Consider the following 20,955-nt stretch of genomic DNA (forward strand, 5'->3'; position numbering starts at 1 on the left):
TAACCTTCTTCCCAGTCTGACTGCACAGGCAGTGAAGCGCAAACCCGTTTTTATTAATTAAAAACTCCTAAAGCCTGAGTGTGTGCATGTTCAGCCACACCCTGAACACATTTATCGTGCTGGTGCTCAGAGTTTTCTAGTTATAAAAATCAGTTTATTTGAGGATGGGACTTTGCAGTGGTAGAAAGGACATTCAAGTGTTTGTGTTTATGCTGGATTTTGATAAAAAAGTACAAATCATTTTACGGCACTTTTTCAGCCTACTTGCAAGGATTTGAGATGCAGGGGATTCACTCAGCTGGAGGGGTGAGTTTGAGGAGAAGGAAAGAGAAAAGCAGCTGGTTTATATAAAACAGCTCTGCTCCTACAGCATTAAATGCCAAAACTAAACTCAAACGTTGACCTAAAAGCCAATGTTACCAGAGCCTCGTGTGTTACTGCTGGGTTGGAAGCTGAGGCCTTTTTATCCTGGGGCTGGGGTTGACTTTAGAGGAACCCTCGTGTGGATGACAAATCTCTCCCCAGCCATGGCAGCACCACCAGGGAAAGTGTTTGCAAACAACTAAAACGCATCCAGGGTTGGAATAATTAATTCCTTGCACTGCAGAGCTCCCTCCAGCCTTAGCGCCCAGGCAGTGCTGGAGAAGGCCCTCCAGAACCCCCAGTTTATTTCCACACAGCACCAACCCCACCGACACAGGGCTGCACAGCCACCCAGGGTGGATTATTTACATTGAGATTATCTGGTTGTGCACATTGTTAAGTTGAAATAGATGCCAGAAATGTTATCTGGACGTGCACCTGCCCGGCGCAGCGAGCACTCCCCAGCTGGGATTTGCTGGGGAGATTGGTTTACACTCAGTTCTTCACTCCTTTTAAGTCCAGTCCAGCAGATGGAGAAGTTTGGGTTGATGTGGAATGCATTTTTCACATAATGCCTGTGGGGAGATGAGGAATGACTAAAATAAATAGCAATTAGACAGCAGGATCATCGTTCATGGGATCTGTTTGGGGTTATGGATCTGATGTGCAGTAAACACACATACAGCCTAAGGCAAGGAGGGCAGCAGGCCCTCTGCCCTGGGCTGCAGGAACATTTTGGGATGTTTTAAGGAACAAGGACAAGTAACCAAAGGAGGAACAAACTGGTGAGGAGAAATGCTGCAACAAGGACAAGTAGCCAAAGCAGCAACAATATGAGGAGAAACACCATAGGATGTTTTAGTGGGGGAGCAGAGTTTCTACAGTCACTTTGTCATGGAGCTCAACAAACCAAGAACAAATGCCTCGTGCAGAGAAATGACTGATTGCCCTTAGGCCCTTGCAGCCTGCAGGACATCCCAGAGCTCTCTGCACATGGTTTACAAGAAGGACCTTGGTCCTAGTCACTCTGGCAGTGCCCTCGTGCTGGGCAAGGCTGGGAGCAGGCCCAGGGGCTCCTTCCTTCTGTCCAGAAGTGAGTTCAGGAATGCAGCACTCCCGGCACTCTGGATGTGCCCTGTAAATGAGGAAACAATACAGAGATAAACAACAGTGGTGTGATGGCAGAATTTGTGCAAATCCTGCCTCAAACACGAGTTAAGTAAGTTGCTGTGGTGGTTAAAGAACCTGGCATCCCTTTTCCTTCAAACACGGTGTCTCAGCAGGGATTTCAGAGCTTGTCCTGGTCAGTGGCTGCACGTGTGTCACATCATCAGCAGGGATGGCAAAGCAGAACAGAATGTGCTCTGAGTATGAGAAGCTGGTGCTGCTTTTTGCTAACAGCAATAAAAGAATAAATAAGAATCCCCAAGGGCCACGTCAGCAGAACCCAATCAGGGATTGCACCACAGGAACACCCATCCCTGGAGACACCCACACCTGAGTCCCAGCCAGGCAGGGGAGGGCCGGGTGGGGGTGAGCAGGTGGCTGAGACAAGCAAAGGAAAAGTGTGCAAGGGCAGAAAGGAACTCAGGGAATGAGAACATGTGGGAAAGGGTCTAGAAGCAGGTGCATGTGAGTGCCAACGCTGCCAAATGGTCCCCACAGCAGATGAGCAGCTCTGTCCCAGCACCCCGAGGGCTGGTGGCTCTGGGGTGTTTGGTTCCCCCACCACAGAGGGGTGAAGGGAGAATTCAGAGTTATACTGAACATACAAAGGGGGATTTCCAGCAGCTTGAGCCTCTCAGCTGCAGAGAAACCCAGCTGGGGAGGGCACCAAACCCCACGGCCATGGGGCTGCTGGGGCAGGGCCTCCTCATTTCTCCTCCCTTGGCACACTGTGATTCCATGGGGATCTCACACGGCCAGGATGTGACTCCACACCAACACCTGGCCCTGGACTGGACAACGTTACCTGCAGCTGACCCAGACCAACCCCAGGTTCTGCCCTAAGCCAGGATTCACAAGGCTACTCCAGAAAAGGAATCCAATCCGACTTGGCCTCAGGTACCACTCTTTAGCTTTATTCCTAATAAACATCATTAGTTTACACAAATTATCAACAAAAAAATCCCACAATTGCTCACAACAGGAAACTGTCCAATCTTGTATGGCAAATAACAGAAAAAAGATTTAATTCTTATTTAATTTTATACAAGCTGGTTTACTTGTGCTAAATGCAATTCCTTTATGGTCTGATTTCCCTTTAAGCATGAATTGCAGCATTTGGACTGCAGGATGAGTAAAGAACCCAAACATGCCAAGACCACTCTGCTGAGCTCTGTCCTGCACTCTGAGCTCTCCTAAAAAACAGAAGCTGCCCAGATTCACAAAAAATATCACAGACTCAGCTTTGTTTTCCAAACAAAGAATCATGGAATGGTTTGGGTTGGAAGGGACCTCAAAGCCCATCCAGTGCCACCCCTGCCATGGCAGGGACACCTTCCACTGTCCCAGGCTGCTCCCAGCCCCAATGTCCAGCCTGGCCTTGGGCACTGCCAGGGATCCAGGGGCAGCCCCAGCTGCTCTGGGCACCCTGTGCCAGGGCTTCCCCACCCTCCCAGGGAACAATTCCTGCCCAATATCCCATCTAACCCTGACTCAGCTCTGAGAGAGCTGTTCTTAAAAGCCCCAACAAAACAGACACAAAAGCCCCAACAACTCCTCTCTCTCTCTGTAGTTTTACATGCAGAGCACCTGAGTAAGTTCAGCTCCATCAAACCAAAGAGAACATTCAGGGAACTCCTGGATGAGGATGGCTGTGAGCGGAGCAGCTGGAAAAGGGATCAGGGGAGGGGACCAGAAGGTGCCTGGGCTCTTGCAGAAGGGGTGGCTGGTGCAGGCCCAGCCTGCTTCTCTCCTCAGCTCCAGTTTTAGGACTCCCAGGGTCAACAGTGTCTGGAGTCCCCCCAAACCTGCTCCAGAGGGTTGGCACAGCCATCCCTGCCCTTGGACACGGCCTCTCCCAGCCCTGGCCCATACAGGCACTAAAAGAGCTGAATGTTCCCAAGTTTCCTTTCCCCTCCAAGTTCCCCCACCATCCTCTCCCAACTTTGACTGCTCTAAAACATTTCCAGATCTAAAAAGCTGAGAGAAAAAAAATGTTCACCTGTCGGGTGATATAAAACCAATCTTCTACTAAATGTGCCAGAATAATTTTTCTCCACCTCAACCACAGTTAAAACCTTCAGTCTATTCATTACTGTCTTTTTATAGTATTTTTATTTAATAAAACCTATTAAGACTACCATACAAATCTCTTTACTTATGCTTTTATCTTTTAACTGATCAATTTTTATATTGCTGACATCCCTTCTTCAGCATTTGCTCATTTAAAAATTCATAGTATATGAGCTATGTCTCTGGAGAAAACGTCTATAAAATTTGTTACAGCTGGCAAATGTGTATGAGTCAGTGATAGCACATGACTAAATGCTTCACAGAAAATAAAATTTGTTTCTGTAGTAAGCAGAACTGTTTAAATGTTATTTATTTTTATGTTTCAAAGAAAATATATTGTGAAGTGCTGCATTGATTTAATACGCAGCAATGTCTGTGTACACGCTGTACCGGGGAAATTTATGAAACCTTTGCACAACTCCTTTAATTGAATTTTCCAAATCTCTCACCACACACAAATAATCAATATCTTCTGCAGAGAAAACCAGTCAGAATTATTACAGTCTTTCTTTTCAATTTTGTTGTCATCAGCACATACAGAGCACCTGGATATTTGTAATGTCTGGATAGCAAGTTATTTACACCTCTTAAACATATAATTGCTACTAAGTGAGTCCAAACTAATGTTTCTTTTCTTTTTTATTTAAAATAATTATATTCATGGGAAAAAGCAGTATTTATTCTCATGTAGGAGTTGCTACATGTTGGAAGAACTACAATTCTTTTGAATTTTTCATTAAGCTTAATACTCTAAACTAGATCCACCAGAATTAAAAATTAATAGCTGTTGCATCTCTAAGAAGGTACGTAGGAAAATAGAGTGTAAAAACAAGGGTGAAATTGCAGAATAAATGGGGCTGACACCTAAATGTACAATGCAGGTTGACAGTTCTCTGTGTACTCGTCTGGGGCCTCCAGTCATATGTCTCATGTGCATTTCTGTATCTGCCACTGCAGTTAATGGCTTAATATTTCATCTACATAGCACAGGCTGTTCAATCACTGCGGAGCCTTGGAGCTGCCCCTTTCCTTCCTTCCATCCCCAAAACTCCTCATGCTGCTGGACCCAGACCCAGAGACTCCTCCAGTCTCCAGCAGTTGTAAAATAAGGTGTGTAAAAGGTGTGGGTACAATCCAACAGCCCCAAATCCTGCAGGGAAGGAGCAGTGAGTGGAAAGCTCACCCAGCTCCTGGAGCTGTCAGTGGGCAGGATTCCTCACCTGTGCTGGGCAAAGCAGGCTGGGGGTACTGGGCTGAGTGGGATCTGTTCCCTCTCCTCCACTGGGAGGGACTCCCATGCTCCCAAACTAAAACCAACCCACGTGCACAAAATGAGGAGCCATCAATTCAGGTTCAGCCTGAGCAACAACAGCTTTTCATCCCCAGGACAAAAACAGGGGCAAAGCACACTCCTCCGGGGCAATCCCCACTCGGTGAGGAACTGAGATCAGCCCTGCCCCAGGTGTGATGGTAGGGAAGGCTCAGGAGCACAAACAGGGATATTCTTCCTCAGGGAAGGGCAGATGAACAAGGCCAGATCCCTCCAGCATTAAAATTTCTGCTCAGCCAGTTCCCAGATTTTTCCCAGCAAAGGGATAATGACATTTCTTCCCTGCAATGAAATACAAAGTTGGGCTGAGGAAAATAAATGTGGTATTTAGGTTAGGGTTTTACAATTGGAACAATCCACTGCTGTGCATCCCTTTTTCCTCAGATCTCCAAGCAGGAGGAAGGAAAGGTGGGACAGACACCCAAGTAGATCTAAAGGTCAACAAATTTGTTTTACTTTATTTGAGAAAGATGTGAAAATAATCACAGCAATCACCAGGGCCAAGTGATTTAGTCTTAGGACACCCAAATTCCAAATTCAAGCTGACACAAAATGGGATAAATGGTGGTATTCTGTATTTTTACCTTTTTACCTGGTTTGACAAGGAGCTCTGATTATTGAGGTGTTTATATTTTGCAGTGGCTGTGAAATGGCATTTATATTCTACCATAAATGCAGCCTTCAAAACTGGACTGGCAGGTGGAAACTCAGGAGTTTTGGTCCCTCATCTCTCCAGCTTTCCTTTCATCAGTGATTTCAAGTGGCACAGAATAAAATCCATCCACTTAACCCTGACCCAGTCTCTTGGAAAGCCACCGCTGCTGTCCCAAGAGCACAAACCTGTCACTTGTATTAACCCCACAGTGGAAGTTGGGAATGAACAGAACTCAGTGAGGATCAGATTTGCCCATGGGCTTGGCAGGATGAACAGCCCCACAGAAGTGTTTTTTATTTCATCACAGCCTGGAAAGAGTCTTCCTCAACACTGCAAGTATTTGATCTCTGGAACACTCTCACAGCCAGCAGGTAGCCATGACTATGGTTTGTGTCAGGGTTTTGGGGAAGCAAAGTATCCCTGTCCTTTGTAACAATCCGCTGGAGCAGCTTCCCCTTTTAGAACCTTCACTCCTGGAATCTCCAAACCTACGAAATTTTCCTTTCAAATATGCATCCCCCAACCTACACATCCATTCCCAGCACACAGAAAGCACATTTTGGACTCCCAGACACCGGCTCGATTCATCTCTTGGCAGTTGTTTTACAATTTGCTTACTTTCTATTCAAAAACATTTTGTTTACTGTAAATTCGAGTCATGGCCAAACAATGATGCCCTTTTTTCCATGCTGATCACCCAAAATGATAAACTGAGCTCTGCACAACGCTGCCCATTGAGCCAGGAATGTTTTGTATGAAGTTGTTTTAAGAGGAGGTTGTTTATGTAAAGTAAATAAATTTCATGCCTCACCATGTGATGACAATGTGACATTCCATCTGCACCAAGCCACAGAACAGTCAAAGTTTGAAGCCCAGCCATAACTAATTAAAAATAATCATGAAAAACCTACATCTGAAACTAAAAGGCAAAGTAAAACATCTCCAGATGCTTCTCTTTGATCACAAACTTCTCTGCCTCTCCTGCTACTGCGTTTTCAAGACTGCAAAATTGAATTTATTCTTTGTGAAAGCCAAACTGACATTGGAACTTCATCAAAATCGGTCAGCTTAAACTCAGAATTCTCTTTTCCACCCTACCTTCACAAGATATTTCTCATCTAAGCAGCCTGGCTGTGTGTTGGGTGTTAGGGGCTGGTCCCTGGAGCAAAGATGGAACTCTAAACGTGTACTGGTGAGCAGCACAGAGCAGAGCACAAAGGAAGCAGTGACTGTTCCAGTCTGTGCCAGCCCAGCGTTCCCATCCCTGCCAGGCAGGAGCAGGGATTGCTGCAGCAGGAGGACACAGGGAGCTGTAAATCACAAACTGCACACTGCACAAATCAGCCCAATTCCTTCCAAAGTGCTGTCACTCCTTTTCATTTTCAGCTAATCTGCTGCAGCCCAGCAAATCTAAGCTTGATCAATTTTCTGTCCTTTAAGAGAATTCCCCACAGCAGAGATGCCACCACTGCTCCTGATTCTGGGTTTACTCTGCTCCAAGATAGAAAGTGTGAAGATAACAGAAATATCAGACTATCCCTGGGGAAGGGTTGTTGATTTTACTGTGTGTGAGGGAATTAAACAATCCTCTGTGTGTCCCCTTCCCTCCTGCCAAGGCACTGAAGCAGCTGTGGATGAAATGCCACCAGCTTCAAATATTTTCACAGCACTGGTTATGAAGAAACCTCAGAGCTGGGATTTCACAGCCCCCTGGAGTGGGTGAAATACCCCACAAAATAGACAAAGTGAAAAAGGTTTTGCTGCAAGGTTGTGATACTGAAAACACAGTGGGAGGGAGGAGGATGAGGAAGAACAAGGCTAATTGGGACACATAAAAAGTAGAGAAAGTCTTCTGGACCATGCCACAAGTGCAAGGCCATGAATGATTCCTTCTCTGTGCACAGTTTCACAGGGAAATACCCAATACAATCAAAATAGCAGCAAATATTCAATTTATATTTGCATAGTATTTCGAAGAAACACATTTGATTATCATCATTTTCATATCCTAAAGGTTACCCAACTTATTTTAAGTGAAAAGAACTAAAAAGAAATCAAGCAAAAGGAGTCAAAACATCTGTTACACAGGAGTTATGGAGAGTTTCTTACCTCGGGCAGGGACTTCTCCATGGTTTGCTTTCAACAGCTGCAGTTTTTCTGCTTGACTCACTAGTGAAGAAATAAATCCAAAATCAACAAATGTTGCCCCAGAGCTTTCAAAGAAAATAATACCTCTGCTGCCTCCTTCACTTCCGAAGTATTTCAAGGAAAAAAACTCTCTTGCCTATGTAACTGTGCCCATAAAAATTAACAAAAATTTTCAAAATTCAGATAATTCTGACAACTATTGCTTCCAAGCCTCATCCCACATTTTGCTGCCTTTTTTTTTTCTTGTAGGGCTGGCATGGTTCCTAATTCAAACATGGGGGAAAAGATGCTTCTTTCCCAAGGAGCTGAGGGAAAGAGTGGACACAGGAGTGTCAGCAAGAGGTCTGAGGTGTCCTTTGGGCTGTCTGTCCCACCCCGATGGAAACCCAGACTATTCCCAGGTAACCTCATCCTGTCTAAGAAAGGATCTGGCACTTCAGTGGGAACAGTGCAGCGCACGCACATGCAAAAGGAAAATGGAATGAGCTTTGGAATACAAGTCAGGGAAGAACTGGTAATTTAAACAACAGCATGTGATGCATGAATTCCACTGTTTGGCAAGAAAAACTCTAGTACCTGGGGCTTTAGTGTCCACCTGTTTCCAACTACAGAAAGCAGCAGTCCAGGCACTTCAGGTTTGCTTTCTGGGATCCTTTGGAAAAGTATTCCAGATGCCCCAGCTGTGAAGTGCCCATATCCCAACACAATAAGCATCTGGAATGTCCATCATTTCAAGACACATGAATAGCGATTTTTAAAGCCTGGAAATTTATATTCAGCCTAATCCTGCTGACAGGCAAACAAACAAACCAACTTCCTCGGAAGGGGAGAAGAAAGGCCAAGCAATCCAAGTGCAAACGTTTAGCCTAATCCTCACCTAACTACCCACTAAGTATCTAACTATTTACCGACCATTTCCATAAGAAAAGGTGTTGCTTTTCCAGGTTTTCCCTCCCCAGTGTGCCTGGCTTTTATGTCCCTGGTTGGATGCACAGGGACACCTGAGGTGCATTTTTCCTGAGCCAAACATGAGTCCTGGGGAGTACCAGAGGGAACGGCTGGAGTGATCCTTGGTAAACGTTCTAAAGGGATAAATGGACTGAACCCCTTCCTCACCCAGCGCTTGGGTTTTCTGCAGCTCAGCACTCAGGACACAAGACGAGTGTGAGACTCCGATGATATTTTCCAGCTCTCTACTGCCCTCCAAAGCCTGCAAAACAACAATTAAAATCATTGTTAACTCCCATTCCCGATACCTACTCCATGTTTACAACATACCAAAACCAATTTGGAAATTGTTCATAAGTTCTAAATGCTGCCTTTTCTAAATAAACATTTCAATTAAAACATTTTCAATTAGTATCAGCTTTTTTTTTTTTTTGTAAATCGTGTCCACATAAAATAAATCAACGCAGCTCTCTGAGTACACTGAATTATTTCTCAGCTGTTGATGTACAATTTAGTCAGGAAACAAAATGGGAATAAAACAGGGCAGTGATTTGCATTTTAACATGTATTGGACTATTAAATAATGATACATTAGTGGTAAATTAAATGGTACAATCACTTCAACACAAAGGGATCTTTAATCTTCAAAGAAAAATCTATGCAGTTAATTCATATTTCAAGTTATAAATAACAATGAGAACTACTTCATACAGTTTTATTTGTGTACAAATTAAAAACAGAGGACCTGGAAAAGCAATTCTTCTAGTTTAAAAAAAAGTTTTGAGGTTTCTTGCATTTTCTGGATTTCCAAGTCAAATTTGCCTGGTTTCAAGTCTTTTATTTGCTTCCCTGCCCCTTAAAACTCAAATGTTGCATATAAAATCTAAATTTTGCTTTCAAACCCTATATTAGAAGTAGTTTACAAAACAAATCAGTGTAAACCAGACCTTCAGGCTTGTCAGATTTGCTCTTATTTTCAGGACTCTGGGCAAGGAACTTCTCACTTGGGACTGCAGCTCCAGGAACCTGTGTAAAAAAGGAAAACAGTTCCAATTATCCATGTCCCCACTCACTGAAAATCCATGTTTGCAATGTTCCCCAGAGTTTCTTCCCTTTGAAATGGGGATGGATCCAGCTCAGCTGGGAGGATTTATATCAGTGTTTTGAACAATGTATTTTCCAACTGTAAAATTAAGTGTATGGAAGTGCACATGAATATGAAATGTAGGTGTTGGTTTATACGTGTTTTTATTTGAATGTCACTGCTGGTCTCCTGCAAACCTTTTTAAAACATTCTGAATTATTGAGTGCAAACATTTCCATGTCAATGAGGCCTCTAATTACTCCAATTGTTCTGTAATTCCGGGTTCCTGTCACTAAGAAATGAGGCTGGATGTGTTGACCAAGGGATTTACTGAGCCACAAAAAAACCCCCAAATTAATCAATTTACAGTTTCACACCGATATAATGTTAATATTTTATTTTTCACTGTTTAAATGCCATCCAAACAATTCTGTCCAGCTCCATCAATTGGAAGACACTGTCCTAGCCTGAAGGAATTTCAGCCTAACGGTGGGGGATCCATTAGAGGGAAAAACATCTGGAAACAAACTGTGAGTTCAAGTGCAATAATGCAAAGGAAGAGCTACAACTTCAACCATAATATTTAGTTGAATAAATGTCACAATTATTGTCTGGTGGTGAAAAAGAGATGCAACCACAGCCCTGCACCCATAACAAACTTGAGAATTGAATCCACTTACACATCATGCTCTGTTTGAGGCTGCCCTCTCCTGGATAATCTGCTCTTGGAATTGCTCTGCTCGTTCCCATCTTCTCAGAGGGTCACAAGGAAGAAGAGACACAATAAAGATAAAAATAAGATTCGAAGTATTTGAAGCACCTGAAGAAGATGTTAGTGCTGAACGATCTTTTAGGAAGAGGAAAAACCCCAAAGCTCACTTGGAAAGCAGGACTTGGATTGAACCACACTAAATTATTTATAATTAACACTTCTGGAATTTGACCTCTCCTCAATTCCTGGAAACTCTGGGATTACAGCATTAACAACTGGAAGTTAGAATCATCCTGGCAGATATTTACTGTGCTCTTCTCATGAGCTTTTTATCCTATTAACTGCATAAATACAGCAGATTAACATGGAGCATTATCCTAAAAATGCTGGAATGACTGAGCAATGAAACTCCCATTTCCCTTTATAAAACCTGCCTGGCCCCAAGTCCATTTCATAAACAACCACAAAGATACTGGAAATTGCTTCCAAAGGCTCCAAATGTGCTCTAGTGACAATATAATATTCCAGCTTGGCATATGATGGATGGGGCAGGATAAATGTGACCTCTGACCACAAAAGACTTCCTGAATTTACATGACTTAGACAATTCCCACAGGAATCAGATCAGAACAAAACCAGATTAAAATTTTATCTTGCCTATCAATACTTGTTCCAGCAATAAAGAAGTCACATATGACTATCAGAAATGATTTAATTGTGGCTGAAGTTGAAGACATCACAAAACGTGGAGATTTTGTAAATTCGCCTTTAAGTGAAAGATTTGGAATTTACCACGGATTTAACAAGTGTACAGATCCCAGACAGACCCTGCGGAATGAGGTGCTTTCCACACTTCAGTGTAATAAATCTCCTTCCTGCCATCAGACTAAAAAAGAGAGACCACACTCAGCATTAAACACTTTGATTTCTTCTTGTTAGATCTAAATTATTACATACAAGTCTCAGCACTCAAGGATAAATTAACTTTTAATTTTAATATTTTGTAAAACATTTAGAAACACTTCAGAATGACAAAGTGCTATAAAAGTTTAAGCTTTAATACAGCAGCTAAAAGTTAAGACCCTCAAAGATTTCATTTAAAATCTAAGGAGTCAATAGAACTTGGACTTAAATCAATCATCAATTATCAAACAGGTCATACTTTTAGACCAGCACTGTGCTTTCAGAAGGAGAACAGAAATTGTGGGTTTAAATGGACAACCTGGAACCTGGGATTGAATAATTACACACCACCATTTTGTAGCTAGCTATATGGACACAGGAAATAAAGAGATGGTTAGAGTTATATTAATGAATAATTATCCATCAGCTGTGATGAATAATTCCACCCATCCACAGTGATCATGTGATCAGCCATGGAAATGTGGTCTGGGAATACTCTGAAAATACCTTTATCTCTGTAGAAAAAGAGTAGATAAATTTACAGGCCAAAGACCTAAGTTCCCTAACAGAGTCAGAATGCTGCTCACTGGAAGAGTTCCTTTCCACAGCAAGAAGGAAGTTGGAACCCAGTGGTGTTGAATTCCAAGAAGCAAATTGAACTGGCAGGGAGGAACAGCTGCCCTGGGGAGAAGTGGAATCAGCAGAGAACTTGGTGGGGAAGTTATGGATGCTCCCAGTGCTCATCAAAACCTGGGATGTGTTAAAGGTGTTTGACAAACAGGGAATGAGGACACAGAGCCAGGTCCAAATGAAGACTGGCAGCAGGATAAAGAATTAGGATAAAATGTAAAATCCCGGAGGGAAGCTCCACTTTTGCAGATCCATCAGGAGAAGACTTGGTGCAGTAGCTAAAATCTGCAGACACCCAGATAAATTTCCAACAGTGGTTGTTTCACCTTGCTCAGAGTATTTTTACTCATCATAGTTCATTAAGTTGGTGAGGCCTCAATTACTGCACATAAATTCCAAGATCTCTGGGGCACAAAAAGCTCTGTAACCCAAAAAGAACCAGTGACTGAAAATGAAAACCAGACAAATTCAAAATCAGACAGGGGATTTTTTCTTAATAACTCAAGTAATTGAACAAGGAATTTGCTAGGGAAGTGATGCATTTTTTAAATTACTATTATTTAAATAATTTGTAGTCTTCAAATCAGGACTTAACCATCTTTTTTAGGAGTTGTACTGCAAGGAAATAAAAGTTCTATAGGGGAAGGTGACCAAAGATCCCTTTGTATTCTTCTTTCTAAAATAAAAAAGTTACACCAGGTGACCTGAGGGTTACTTAACACTTAAAGAGGCCACAACCACAATTTTTTTTTATACAGCCATAAAAGCAGGTCAGTCTACTGAAAATCTGCCTCTTGAGCAATCAGTTTGCATCAAAAATTGTGACTCTGTAACTAAGTGGATGTCTATCTTAAAGTGAACTGGAAATAATATAATTATTATAATCACACAAATGTGCATTTTCTGAGAGCTGATGACATTCAGTGTTATGTTAATTAAAAATTGCCTCACTCAGTTGTTTCATAAACAGCCCCAAGATTTACTCTGAAAAAATTCAAGCTTTAAAACCCAACATCAGCTTTTCCAGAAGAGATGAAAATTCTTCGAGAGGAAAAATGTATCAAATATAACAGATGAGAGAGAAGTCACTAAATCCAGCCAATAAGCAGGAAAATGTTGCAGTAAGAAAGATGGAACGTTCTGCTTACCCTCTGCTGGGGGTTTCCTGGGAATTTGTGCACTGTGGCTCATGGGAGAGGAAAAGGGACTCATCTGGCGCGTGCCTGTGGTCGGGGAGTAGGAGCTCAGATTGCTCCTTTTGGCCTTCTGAGGGGTTGCATCAGGTGGCTGAAATGGAGCAAAATACAAAAAAATCCAGATGAATACTGACAAAACCTCTCTGGACTTTTACTACCTGGCAAGACTTTCCTAAGTAATTCCTGACCTTATGTGTTCCCATTATGGAAAGCCCATGTTAAATGTCGTGGTGGGGGTGACTTTGTGCTTGTCAAGCTTCTCTATCACTCGCCCTGCTCAGTAAGATTAGTTTGACTCTAAAAAATAAAAAATCCCTTCAAACACTTTGTCTCTCAGTTTCCATAAAGCAAAACTATGTGTTTTCCAGGGATTTAGGTATTCTGGCATGATCATCTGGATGGTTGGGGTTTTTTTTAAGGAGCCAAACCCTGGTATTATTTTCCTTCCAGTAATGAGAATTTAAGACACAAATATTTTTATATTTTAATTGTATCAAAAGTTATTTCTAACCATTTTTTAAACAAATGTTAATTAAAAAAATCCAAAGTAAGTCCCTTAAATCCAAATTTTGTCTCTGGTTCAGGTTTCAATATGTCTAATGATACAAGAGGAGTTATTTAATGACGTTAAAGGATTTGTGCAGAGAAGTTTTCAGAAGAACAAGTCTGCAATGCTGGAATACGAACCGGGATTATCTGGGACATGCTCCAGCATGGATACTGAATTGCAAGGATGAGAAACTGGGATTTCAGTGCTCTACTCATGTACAGAAATAAAAAAAAGCAGCCCAAAACTTTACTACCCACCAGTGCTAGTGCTGGTCACCAGTAGTGGGACTTCCACCAGATTTTAAAGGATTTCATTTGCTGCCCACTTGCCTCTGCCTGAGTTTTAGTCTCAAATAACCTAAATAATTTCACACCACTCATTTCTACTCTTGGTGCAGTCTATCAGTATTTCAAATACACCTGATGGAAATCCTCAGCCTGTCTTGCCACATTCAAGCAGGTTGAAGAAATGTTTCCAATCATCTTTAAATGAAGTATTAATTGAAGTATCAATGCCAGTGTAGGGATTTATACATCACCCAATTTCCTCTTCAACAGGGAGCATCTCCAAACATTTCAGGTTATTTTTCCTGCTTGAACAGCAGTCACCTCACCCATTTCTGGATATGGATAAGGTGATTTTAAACAATTACCTGGAGAAAATTCCTGCAGCACTTACAACAACAATGTTTATTTGTCAATTTTTCTCTTCCAGGAAGAAGAGTTTTACTCCAGTTATGCAATTTTTTTTAACAATACCATGCTAACATTCCAAAAATCTAAAAATACTCATTCCTGATCTGGTTAGTTCATGAATATTTTGATCCATGGAATGAGGGACTCTTGATAAACAGGGAAGGAATGATAGAAACAGCAAAGACGAAACAGATACTCCACCCCAACCGTGTGTGTTTACTACTTTCTGTTCCTTCTTACCTTCTATAAAGTTATTTAATTTAAATCTTTGACATGTATCTATTAGAGACACTGTGTGAACTAAAAATGAGTGTAAAGCCACATCACTGAGCCTCCACTAAAAGTTTCTATCATTCAAATGGGCTTTTCAGCAGCTTTTTGCAGCACAAGAACCTGACTGCAGGTAAGCATCGAGTAACTGTTTTTATCTCATGGGAAGGAACAGCTTTAGGGCAGGAAAAGCATTCCATGGAATTTCAGCTGGACCACTCATCTACAAAAATGTTACTACAGCCCAAGAAACAGATGCAAAATTATAGTCACAGCTGCATTCTGAGCAGAACAAGTTGGGTAATGGTACACTAAGCTGCTAATTAAACTGCTAATGATTTTTTTTTTTAGTGCCACTGCGGTATTTTGCCATCTCTGTTTAAATTTAAAAAAAATAAGTATCTAGAAAATTTTGAAATGGCAAATTTCTACCTTGCTTAATACCAGCGAGGCCTCCAAATACACGCTGCATATTAAAAAACCCTCTTCAAAATCACACAGGCATGGAGATTTATTGGGAGCTCGTTTGCTGGCCAGCTCTTGCTCTTTGTACTTTTCCAAAATTTTCCTTCCTTTCCACCCTGCCATCCTCCCAAGCTCCTGTGCACTGCTGGCTGCAGCAACACCCACTGTGGAGAGATAATAAACTGACATATGTCACGACATGCTGGCGGCTGGGAGGATGCTGGAGCTGCATTTACAAAAAATAATAGCAACAGTACAATTTTATTTTTATTGTGATAACTGCGGTGAAATTTATGGCAGCGTTAGTAGTTTATTGATTCATTATGCCAGATTAGCTGAGGGAGGTAATTACAGCCCTGACATGAAAATGCCTTTAATGTTTGCATTTCAATTTTGCAGTTTATAATATGCAGATTACAGCATTATCATAATTCCATATTGTCACATGTACAATTCCATGGCAGAACATTTGCTTCCCAGGATAATGGAGCTAATTTCTAATAAATGATTTCAGCAAGGATCTTAACTCATTCAGCTCTTGGGTAAATAGTGATGGCAATAACAATATGCACATTTTTCAAGTGATTCATGCAGATGTACATTACTTAACGCCAGGCAGCTCTGTGACAAATGAAATACAATAAATTTTATACTAATATTTGCAGCAGTAATTTTGTGCTTTAAGATTTGCCCAGACAACATCCAATCTGTAACAATTTAAAGGCAGCTAAAATGAAATAGATTGTTTATATCCACATTTATTTTTGCACACAGATATAGATACACACACATACATATATATTTATACAGCCCAAATGGCTCCATACACCAAAAAATACTTACGTTATCTTTTTTAACAGAGTCCAAATTTAATGCTCTCTTAACCCTGCAAGAGAAAAATATGGACAGGTTTTATGGTCATCTAGGCACAAAGATTTCTGTTAGTAAGGTCTATAATTGATAATGTTAAAGACAGTTTCTTTTTTGGTTTCACATTTACACAGGAAAACTGATGGCATCCAAAGCAAATCCATTCCCTGTACCACGAATGTTGCTTGTTTAGAAGGATAAAGTGTTTGCCTAAGAAAATCTGATTCTCCATTTTATACCAGAGATAAAATCAAGGCACTGAAGTGAAATCATGCTATTTATCTTTTTCTTCATAAAACTATAAACAACAAAACCCCCCACAAAAGCATTTTCATTTACATACCTTCTGAGCAAGGCTTGAAATTATTTTGCCTTTAGTAGAAATAATGTTTAAGACATTTAAGACAGGTACAGCCAAGGTGAAAAAAGTAGTTTTGCCCATCATTTTAGCTCTTAACATGATTCAGTGCTACCAGACTATGACTTAACTGGGGAACAGATGCTCTATGTCTTTACAGGTCCCCAAACCATAAGAAACTCTTTGCTTCCCTTCTTCCCTCTCCTGATTCAGGAACATGCCAAGCTCTCTCTGCAAAATCTGCTCCTCTGAACTGGATGCCCAGCTGTTAATGGCAACACTGGAAGAGGAAAGCTGAATATTTATAATACTTTATATGGTACAGCTGTCTTCTAAAGAGCAGTCATCAACATTTTATTGAATGCAGGCTAAATGCTCCAAGGAAAGAAAGGTCAACATAAATTAAGACTATTTTTCCCAGAGACAACTGAAACTTTTAAGCACGTTCCTAAATCTTAACAATAGTTTAAAGCATGATATAAAACGATGAGAAAAAAAAAAATCTTTGTAAGAACAGTCCCCAAGAAACATATATATTACATTGAATTAAACAAGGTTTGGAATATACATCATATTTCAAGAACTTAGTTCAGTTTTCATCTCGGAGAAAGAATGTTTTGCCTTGTAAGGAATTTAGATGACCTCATTCCAAACACATCCTTTTAAAATTTATGTTGCTATTCCAAAACTGTAAATTAAAGGATTGGGAAAATAGAATGGAAACACATCTTTGATATGTAACTCAGCCAAGGGTCTTACATGAAAACTGTTTTACAGCTATCTCTATTACAAAATAGAGAAAAGAAATATCCTATCTTAAGAAAGCCAAGTAAACAGGTAACATTTAAATTAAAAATGCCTCTGAAATTCTGGCCAAAGGGCAGCCAAAGCTGTAACAGTTTGATGGAATTCTTTACAATGTATTTCTTTTTTAAAGAGAACCCCATATTGCTCAAGGAATCCTGACTCCATTACACATTCCAGCTCATGGCAGCAGAGAAATATTCCATTTATTAATGCATCCACACTGGAAGGATGCTCTGGGGGCCAATGCATTTGCATGTTACACTAAGGCATGTTCTGATGGAAGTTTTTATGACAGACTTCAAAAGAAGCTGAAAGCCAAAGGAAAGCAGGATCGGGAGTTGGCACAGCTGTAGGATGAAATAAATGAGAAACTACATGAAAATCCCACTAAGTTATAAACACAGAACATTTCTTAGGGGGAAAGTTTTGCACTGATCAAAGCTATGTTCTTCAAAGTCTGTCAAATATTGTGTACAGCAACAGAGCAGCACACTGCCCAAATTTCTCTCTGCAAGCACCCTGAACTATGGGAACAGAGATGGAGCCTCATTCCATGCACCTCAACGTTGGAAAGCACTGGAATGTTGCATTGGAAGACACAATTTTAGCTTTATTTAGAAGGTCAACCTTGCCTCGTGTCACCCAACAGCCCGGCTTGCTTGGGGGCTTGTTTTTAATGATAGTCTTTCCAATGCCATGATGTGAGAAGTTAAATCAGAATTATTTAAAATTTATGCTCTAAGTCTACACACAGACCCTGGCTTGGATCCCTGAAACCAAATTTATCCTGACACCTCACATGAAAACCCTGTTGGCCAAATTGTTGTCTCTCAGATCTTCCAAAAGAGGAGTGTGGCGAAAAAACACGTCCAAAGAAAAGTATTTTAGGAAACAACATGAAGAGCACCACTTTTAGTTTGGTCTATTTTTTTTTATATGGCTCACTTTGACTGTGGTGTAGAACCAAATGCCAGAGTGGAACAAGAAAAGGAGACAGAAAGACGAGGCACATGTGGTGAGAGTATTTAACCAGAGTTTCCTACCCCTGAATTAGCCTGACAAGGCTTAATTTATTTTCTTAACCATGCAGAGTATGATGGCACATGTTTACAGCCAGATGTGCAACCTGCAGTGATTATTTTGTGCCCAATATTTATCGGGTTAAAGAACTTTCTTTATTGATCTCCAGAAGCCCACGATGAGCAGAGATACACAAGAGCAGCACCAGACTTACATGACTTGATTAATTACTTACTGCCTGATACGTTGCAAAATATAGGAGAAAAATGAGCAGGATTTATTCCCATTGGAGACAATATGGAGAGATACAGCCTGATGGAAAATGGGCACCAGGGGTGTCATGCCCTCATCTCCACAGGCCTGTAATTCCTTCCCACATCTGAGTGTGTGTGTGAATCTGTAATTTAGTCGCTGTTGTAATTGTAGTAAATCCTGTTGAATCACTTTAGAAGTATTAAATCAGGCAGTGATTAAGTGCTGCTAAACTCTTTTGCACTGGATCTTTTGTATCCACCTCATTGTCCCCTTGACCGTTTTGCATCCCTGGTCTCCCTGTAAATCATTCTAAATTGATTCTGATCCCATTTTCCTGTGTATGCTCCATCTGTGTAGTAAGCAATAGAGTGAACCTTGCCATCAAACTCTGTTGAAGTCACTCTTTCCCAAATTCATATCAAAACCTGCTTTTTTTGTCAATCCCTTCAGTGGTGGCCAAGGGAGGGGTCAGAGGATGGACCAGGCTTTGCCTGGTGGTGCCCAGCAATGGGACAAGATGCAACGGGCAGAAACTGATGCCCAGGAAGTTCCACCTGGATATGAGGATGAAATTGTCTCCTGAGCAGTGACAGAGCACTGGAACAGATTGTCCAGAGATGGTGCGGAGTCTCCCTCACTGGAGATATTCCAGAACTTCCTGGATGCAATCCTGTGCCATGTGCAGGGGATGACCCTGCTTGAGAAGGCTGGACTGGATGACCCACTGTGGTCCCTTCCAAGCTGAACCACCCTGTGATCCTTCTTCTTGCCCCTCTCCACACAGCCCCACAGGTGTTATCCATGGGATGTACAGAGATACAGACTCACAGAATAACTGGGGTTGGAAGGGATCTCCAGAGATCATCCAGTCCAAACCCCCTTGCCAAGGCAGGGTCACCCGGAGCAGGTGGCACAGGCTTTGGAATGTCTCCAGAGACGGAGACTCCGCGCCCTCCCTGGGCAGCTGTTCCACAGCTCTGCCACCCTCAGTGTTCAGAAGTTGTTCTTGATGTCGAGGTGGAATTCGTTGTGTTTTAGTTTACAGCCGTTGATCCTTGTCCTGTCGCTGGGCACCTCTGAACAGAATCGCCCCCGCTCCCTCAGAAATGCAGAATACAGAGAGGACCACCCCCAGCAGCACCGCCCACCCAGCCGCGCCCGCAGCGCTGCCCCAGGAACCACCATGGCGAGCATTTCCCTGTCTCTGTTTTCATTTGGAAACAAATCCCGCCCCCTCGCTGGCCGCTCCTCCCCTCCCCGGGCCGACGCTGGGCTCGCTTTTCCCCTCACGGAACGCGCTCGGGAGCCGCAGCCCGCCGGGAGAAGCGCTCCCCTCACGGCGTCCCGCCGAGCCCGCGGGAACCGACCCGCTGCCGTGAGGGGAGGGGTGGGAGAGGAGAAGAGAGGGGAGAGAGAGGAGAAGAGAAGGAAGAGAAGAGGGGAAGGAAAGAGAACAGAGGAGGAAGAAGAGGAGAGAGGGGAGAGAGAGAAGAGGAAGGGGAGAGAGAGCGGACGGAGAGGGAGAGCAGCGCTGCGCCGCTCCCCAGACACCTACGACATCCCGGAGCCGTTCCCGCCGCCTCCCGTTCAGAGCTCCCGCCGTGCGCCCGCCAAACGCCGCCGGCTGGAAACGGCGCCGAGGGCGGGTCGGGCCGGGGCGGGGCCGGGGAGGCCGGCGGGGCGGCGGGGCCGAGAGCGGTGTCGGTGTGCGCTCGTCGGATCCCGCTGGGCGCGGTAGGAGCTGGGCCGGGGCCGGGGCCGGGGGGTTTCGGGCGGCGGGTTCAGGGCGGCCAAACGCGCCTCAGGAGTCCGTCAGGGATCGCCGAGCAGGGCTGAGGGAGGGCTGATTCCCCTCAGGGCTGGGGGAAGGGGGTTGTAATTTTTTTTTTTTTTTTTTTTTTTACGGTGGGTGGCAAATTTAGCCCTTGAAGCTCCGTGCAGCCAGCGGGGAGGGAGGTGATGAGATCCATGTGGGGACAAGTTTCCTCGTTTGAGGTGAACGAGGTCGGAGCAGGGCGAAGCTTCCCTGTGCGAATGTGGGTTGTGTGTGGATGAGGCTCGGACATGAAGGTCAGTGTTGGCACGGAGGGTCTGCCTTTGGGCATCAGGAGGAGTTTCTTCACAGAAAGGGTGATTAGACATTGGAAGGGGCTGCCCAGGGAGGGCATCCCTGGAGGTGTCCAAGGAAGGACTGGACGTGGCACTGAGTGCTCTGGGCTGAGAGTACGACACTGGTTTGGTTTGGAAGGGACCTTAAAACTCATCCAGTTCCACGGGCAGGGACACCTTCCACTGTCCCAGGCTGCTCCAAGCCCCATCTGGACACTGCCAGGGATGCAGGGGCAGCCACAGCTTCTCTGGGCACCCTGTGCCAGGGCCTGCCCACCCTCTCAGGGAACAATTCCTTCCCAGTCTCTAATCTAAACCTACTCTGTCCCTGTTTGGAAGCCTGGGCCGGA

At 43.1% G+C, this 20,955-nt stretch overlaps 1 protein-coding gene across 1 annotated transcript; it reads right to left on the bottom strand.

Annotated features, from left to right (window-relative positions):
• Positions 1 to 1,197: 1,197 nt before the first annotated feature.
• Positions 1,198 to 20,138, bottom strand: LOC121665937 (integrin subunit beta 3 binding protein). Its single transcript, XM_042030897.1, has 8 exons — positions 20,052 to 20,138; positions 16,030 to 16,072; positions 13,159 to 13,297; positions 10,446 to 10,515; positions 9,629 to 9,707; positions 8,850 to 8,943; positions 7,695 to 7,754; positions 1,198 to 1,498 (listed from the first exon to the last, which is right to left on the bottom strand). The coding sequence occupies exons 1-8, from the start codon at positions 20,054 to 20,056 to the stop codon at positions 1,386 to 1,388; spliced, it is 603 nt and encodes a 200-aa protein (XP_041886831.1). The 5' UTR covers positions 20,057 to 20,138; the 3' UTR covers positions 1,198 to 1,385.
• Between the last annotated feature and the right edge of the window lie 817 nt (positions 20,139 to 20,955).

Source organism: Corvus kubaryi, unplaced genomic scaffold (genome assembly GCF_017639235.1).
Source record: "Corvus kubaryi isolate FWS band 111438036 unplaced genomic scaffold, C.kubaryi_AGA036_p1.0 37334, whole genome shotgun sequence".
In the NCBI taxonomy this organism is placed as follows: domain Eukaryota; kingdom Metazoa; phylum Chordata; class Aves; order Passeriformes; family Corvidae; genus Corvus; species Corvus kubaryi.

What these genes read in the sequence shown, in the direction of transcription:
- LOC121665937 (XM_042030897.1), bottom strand. An exon ending in CAGGAAACCCCCAGCAGAGG is followed by an intron (nt 10,516 to 13,158) that starts GTAAGCAGAACG and finishes CCCTCTGAGAAG; the next exon opens with ATGGGAACGAGCAGAGCAAT. An exon ending in CCTCAAACAGAGCATGATGT is followed by an intron (nt 9,708 to 10,445) that starts GTAAGTGGATTC and finishes TTTTTTACACAG; the next exon opens with GTTCCTGGAGCTGCAGTCCC.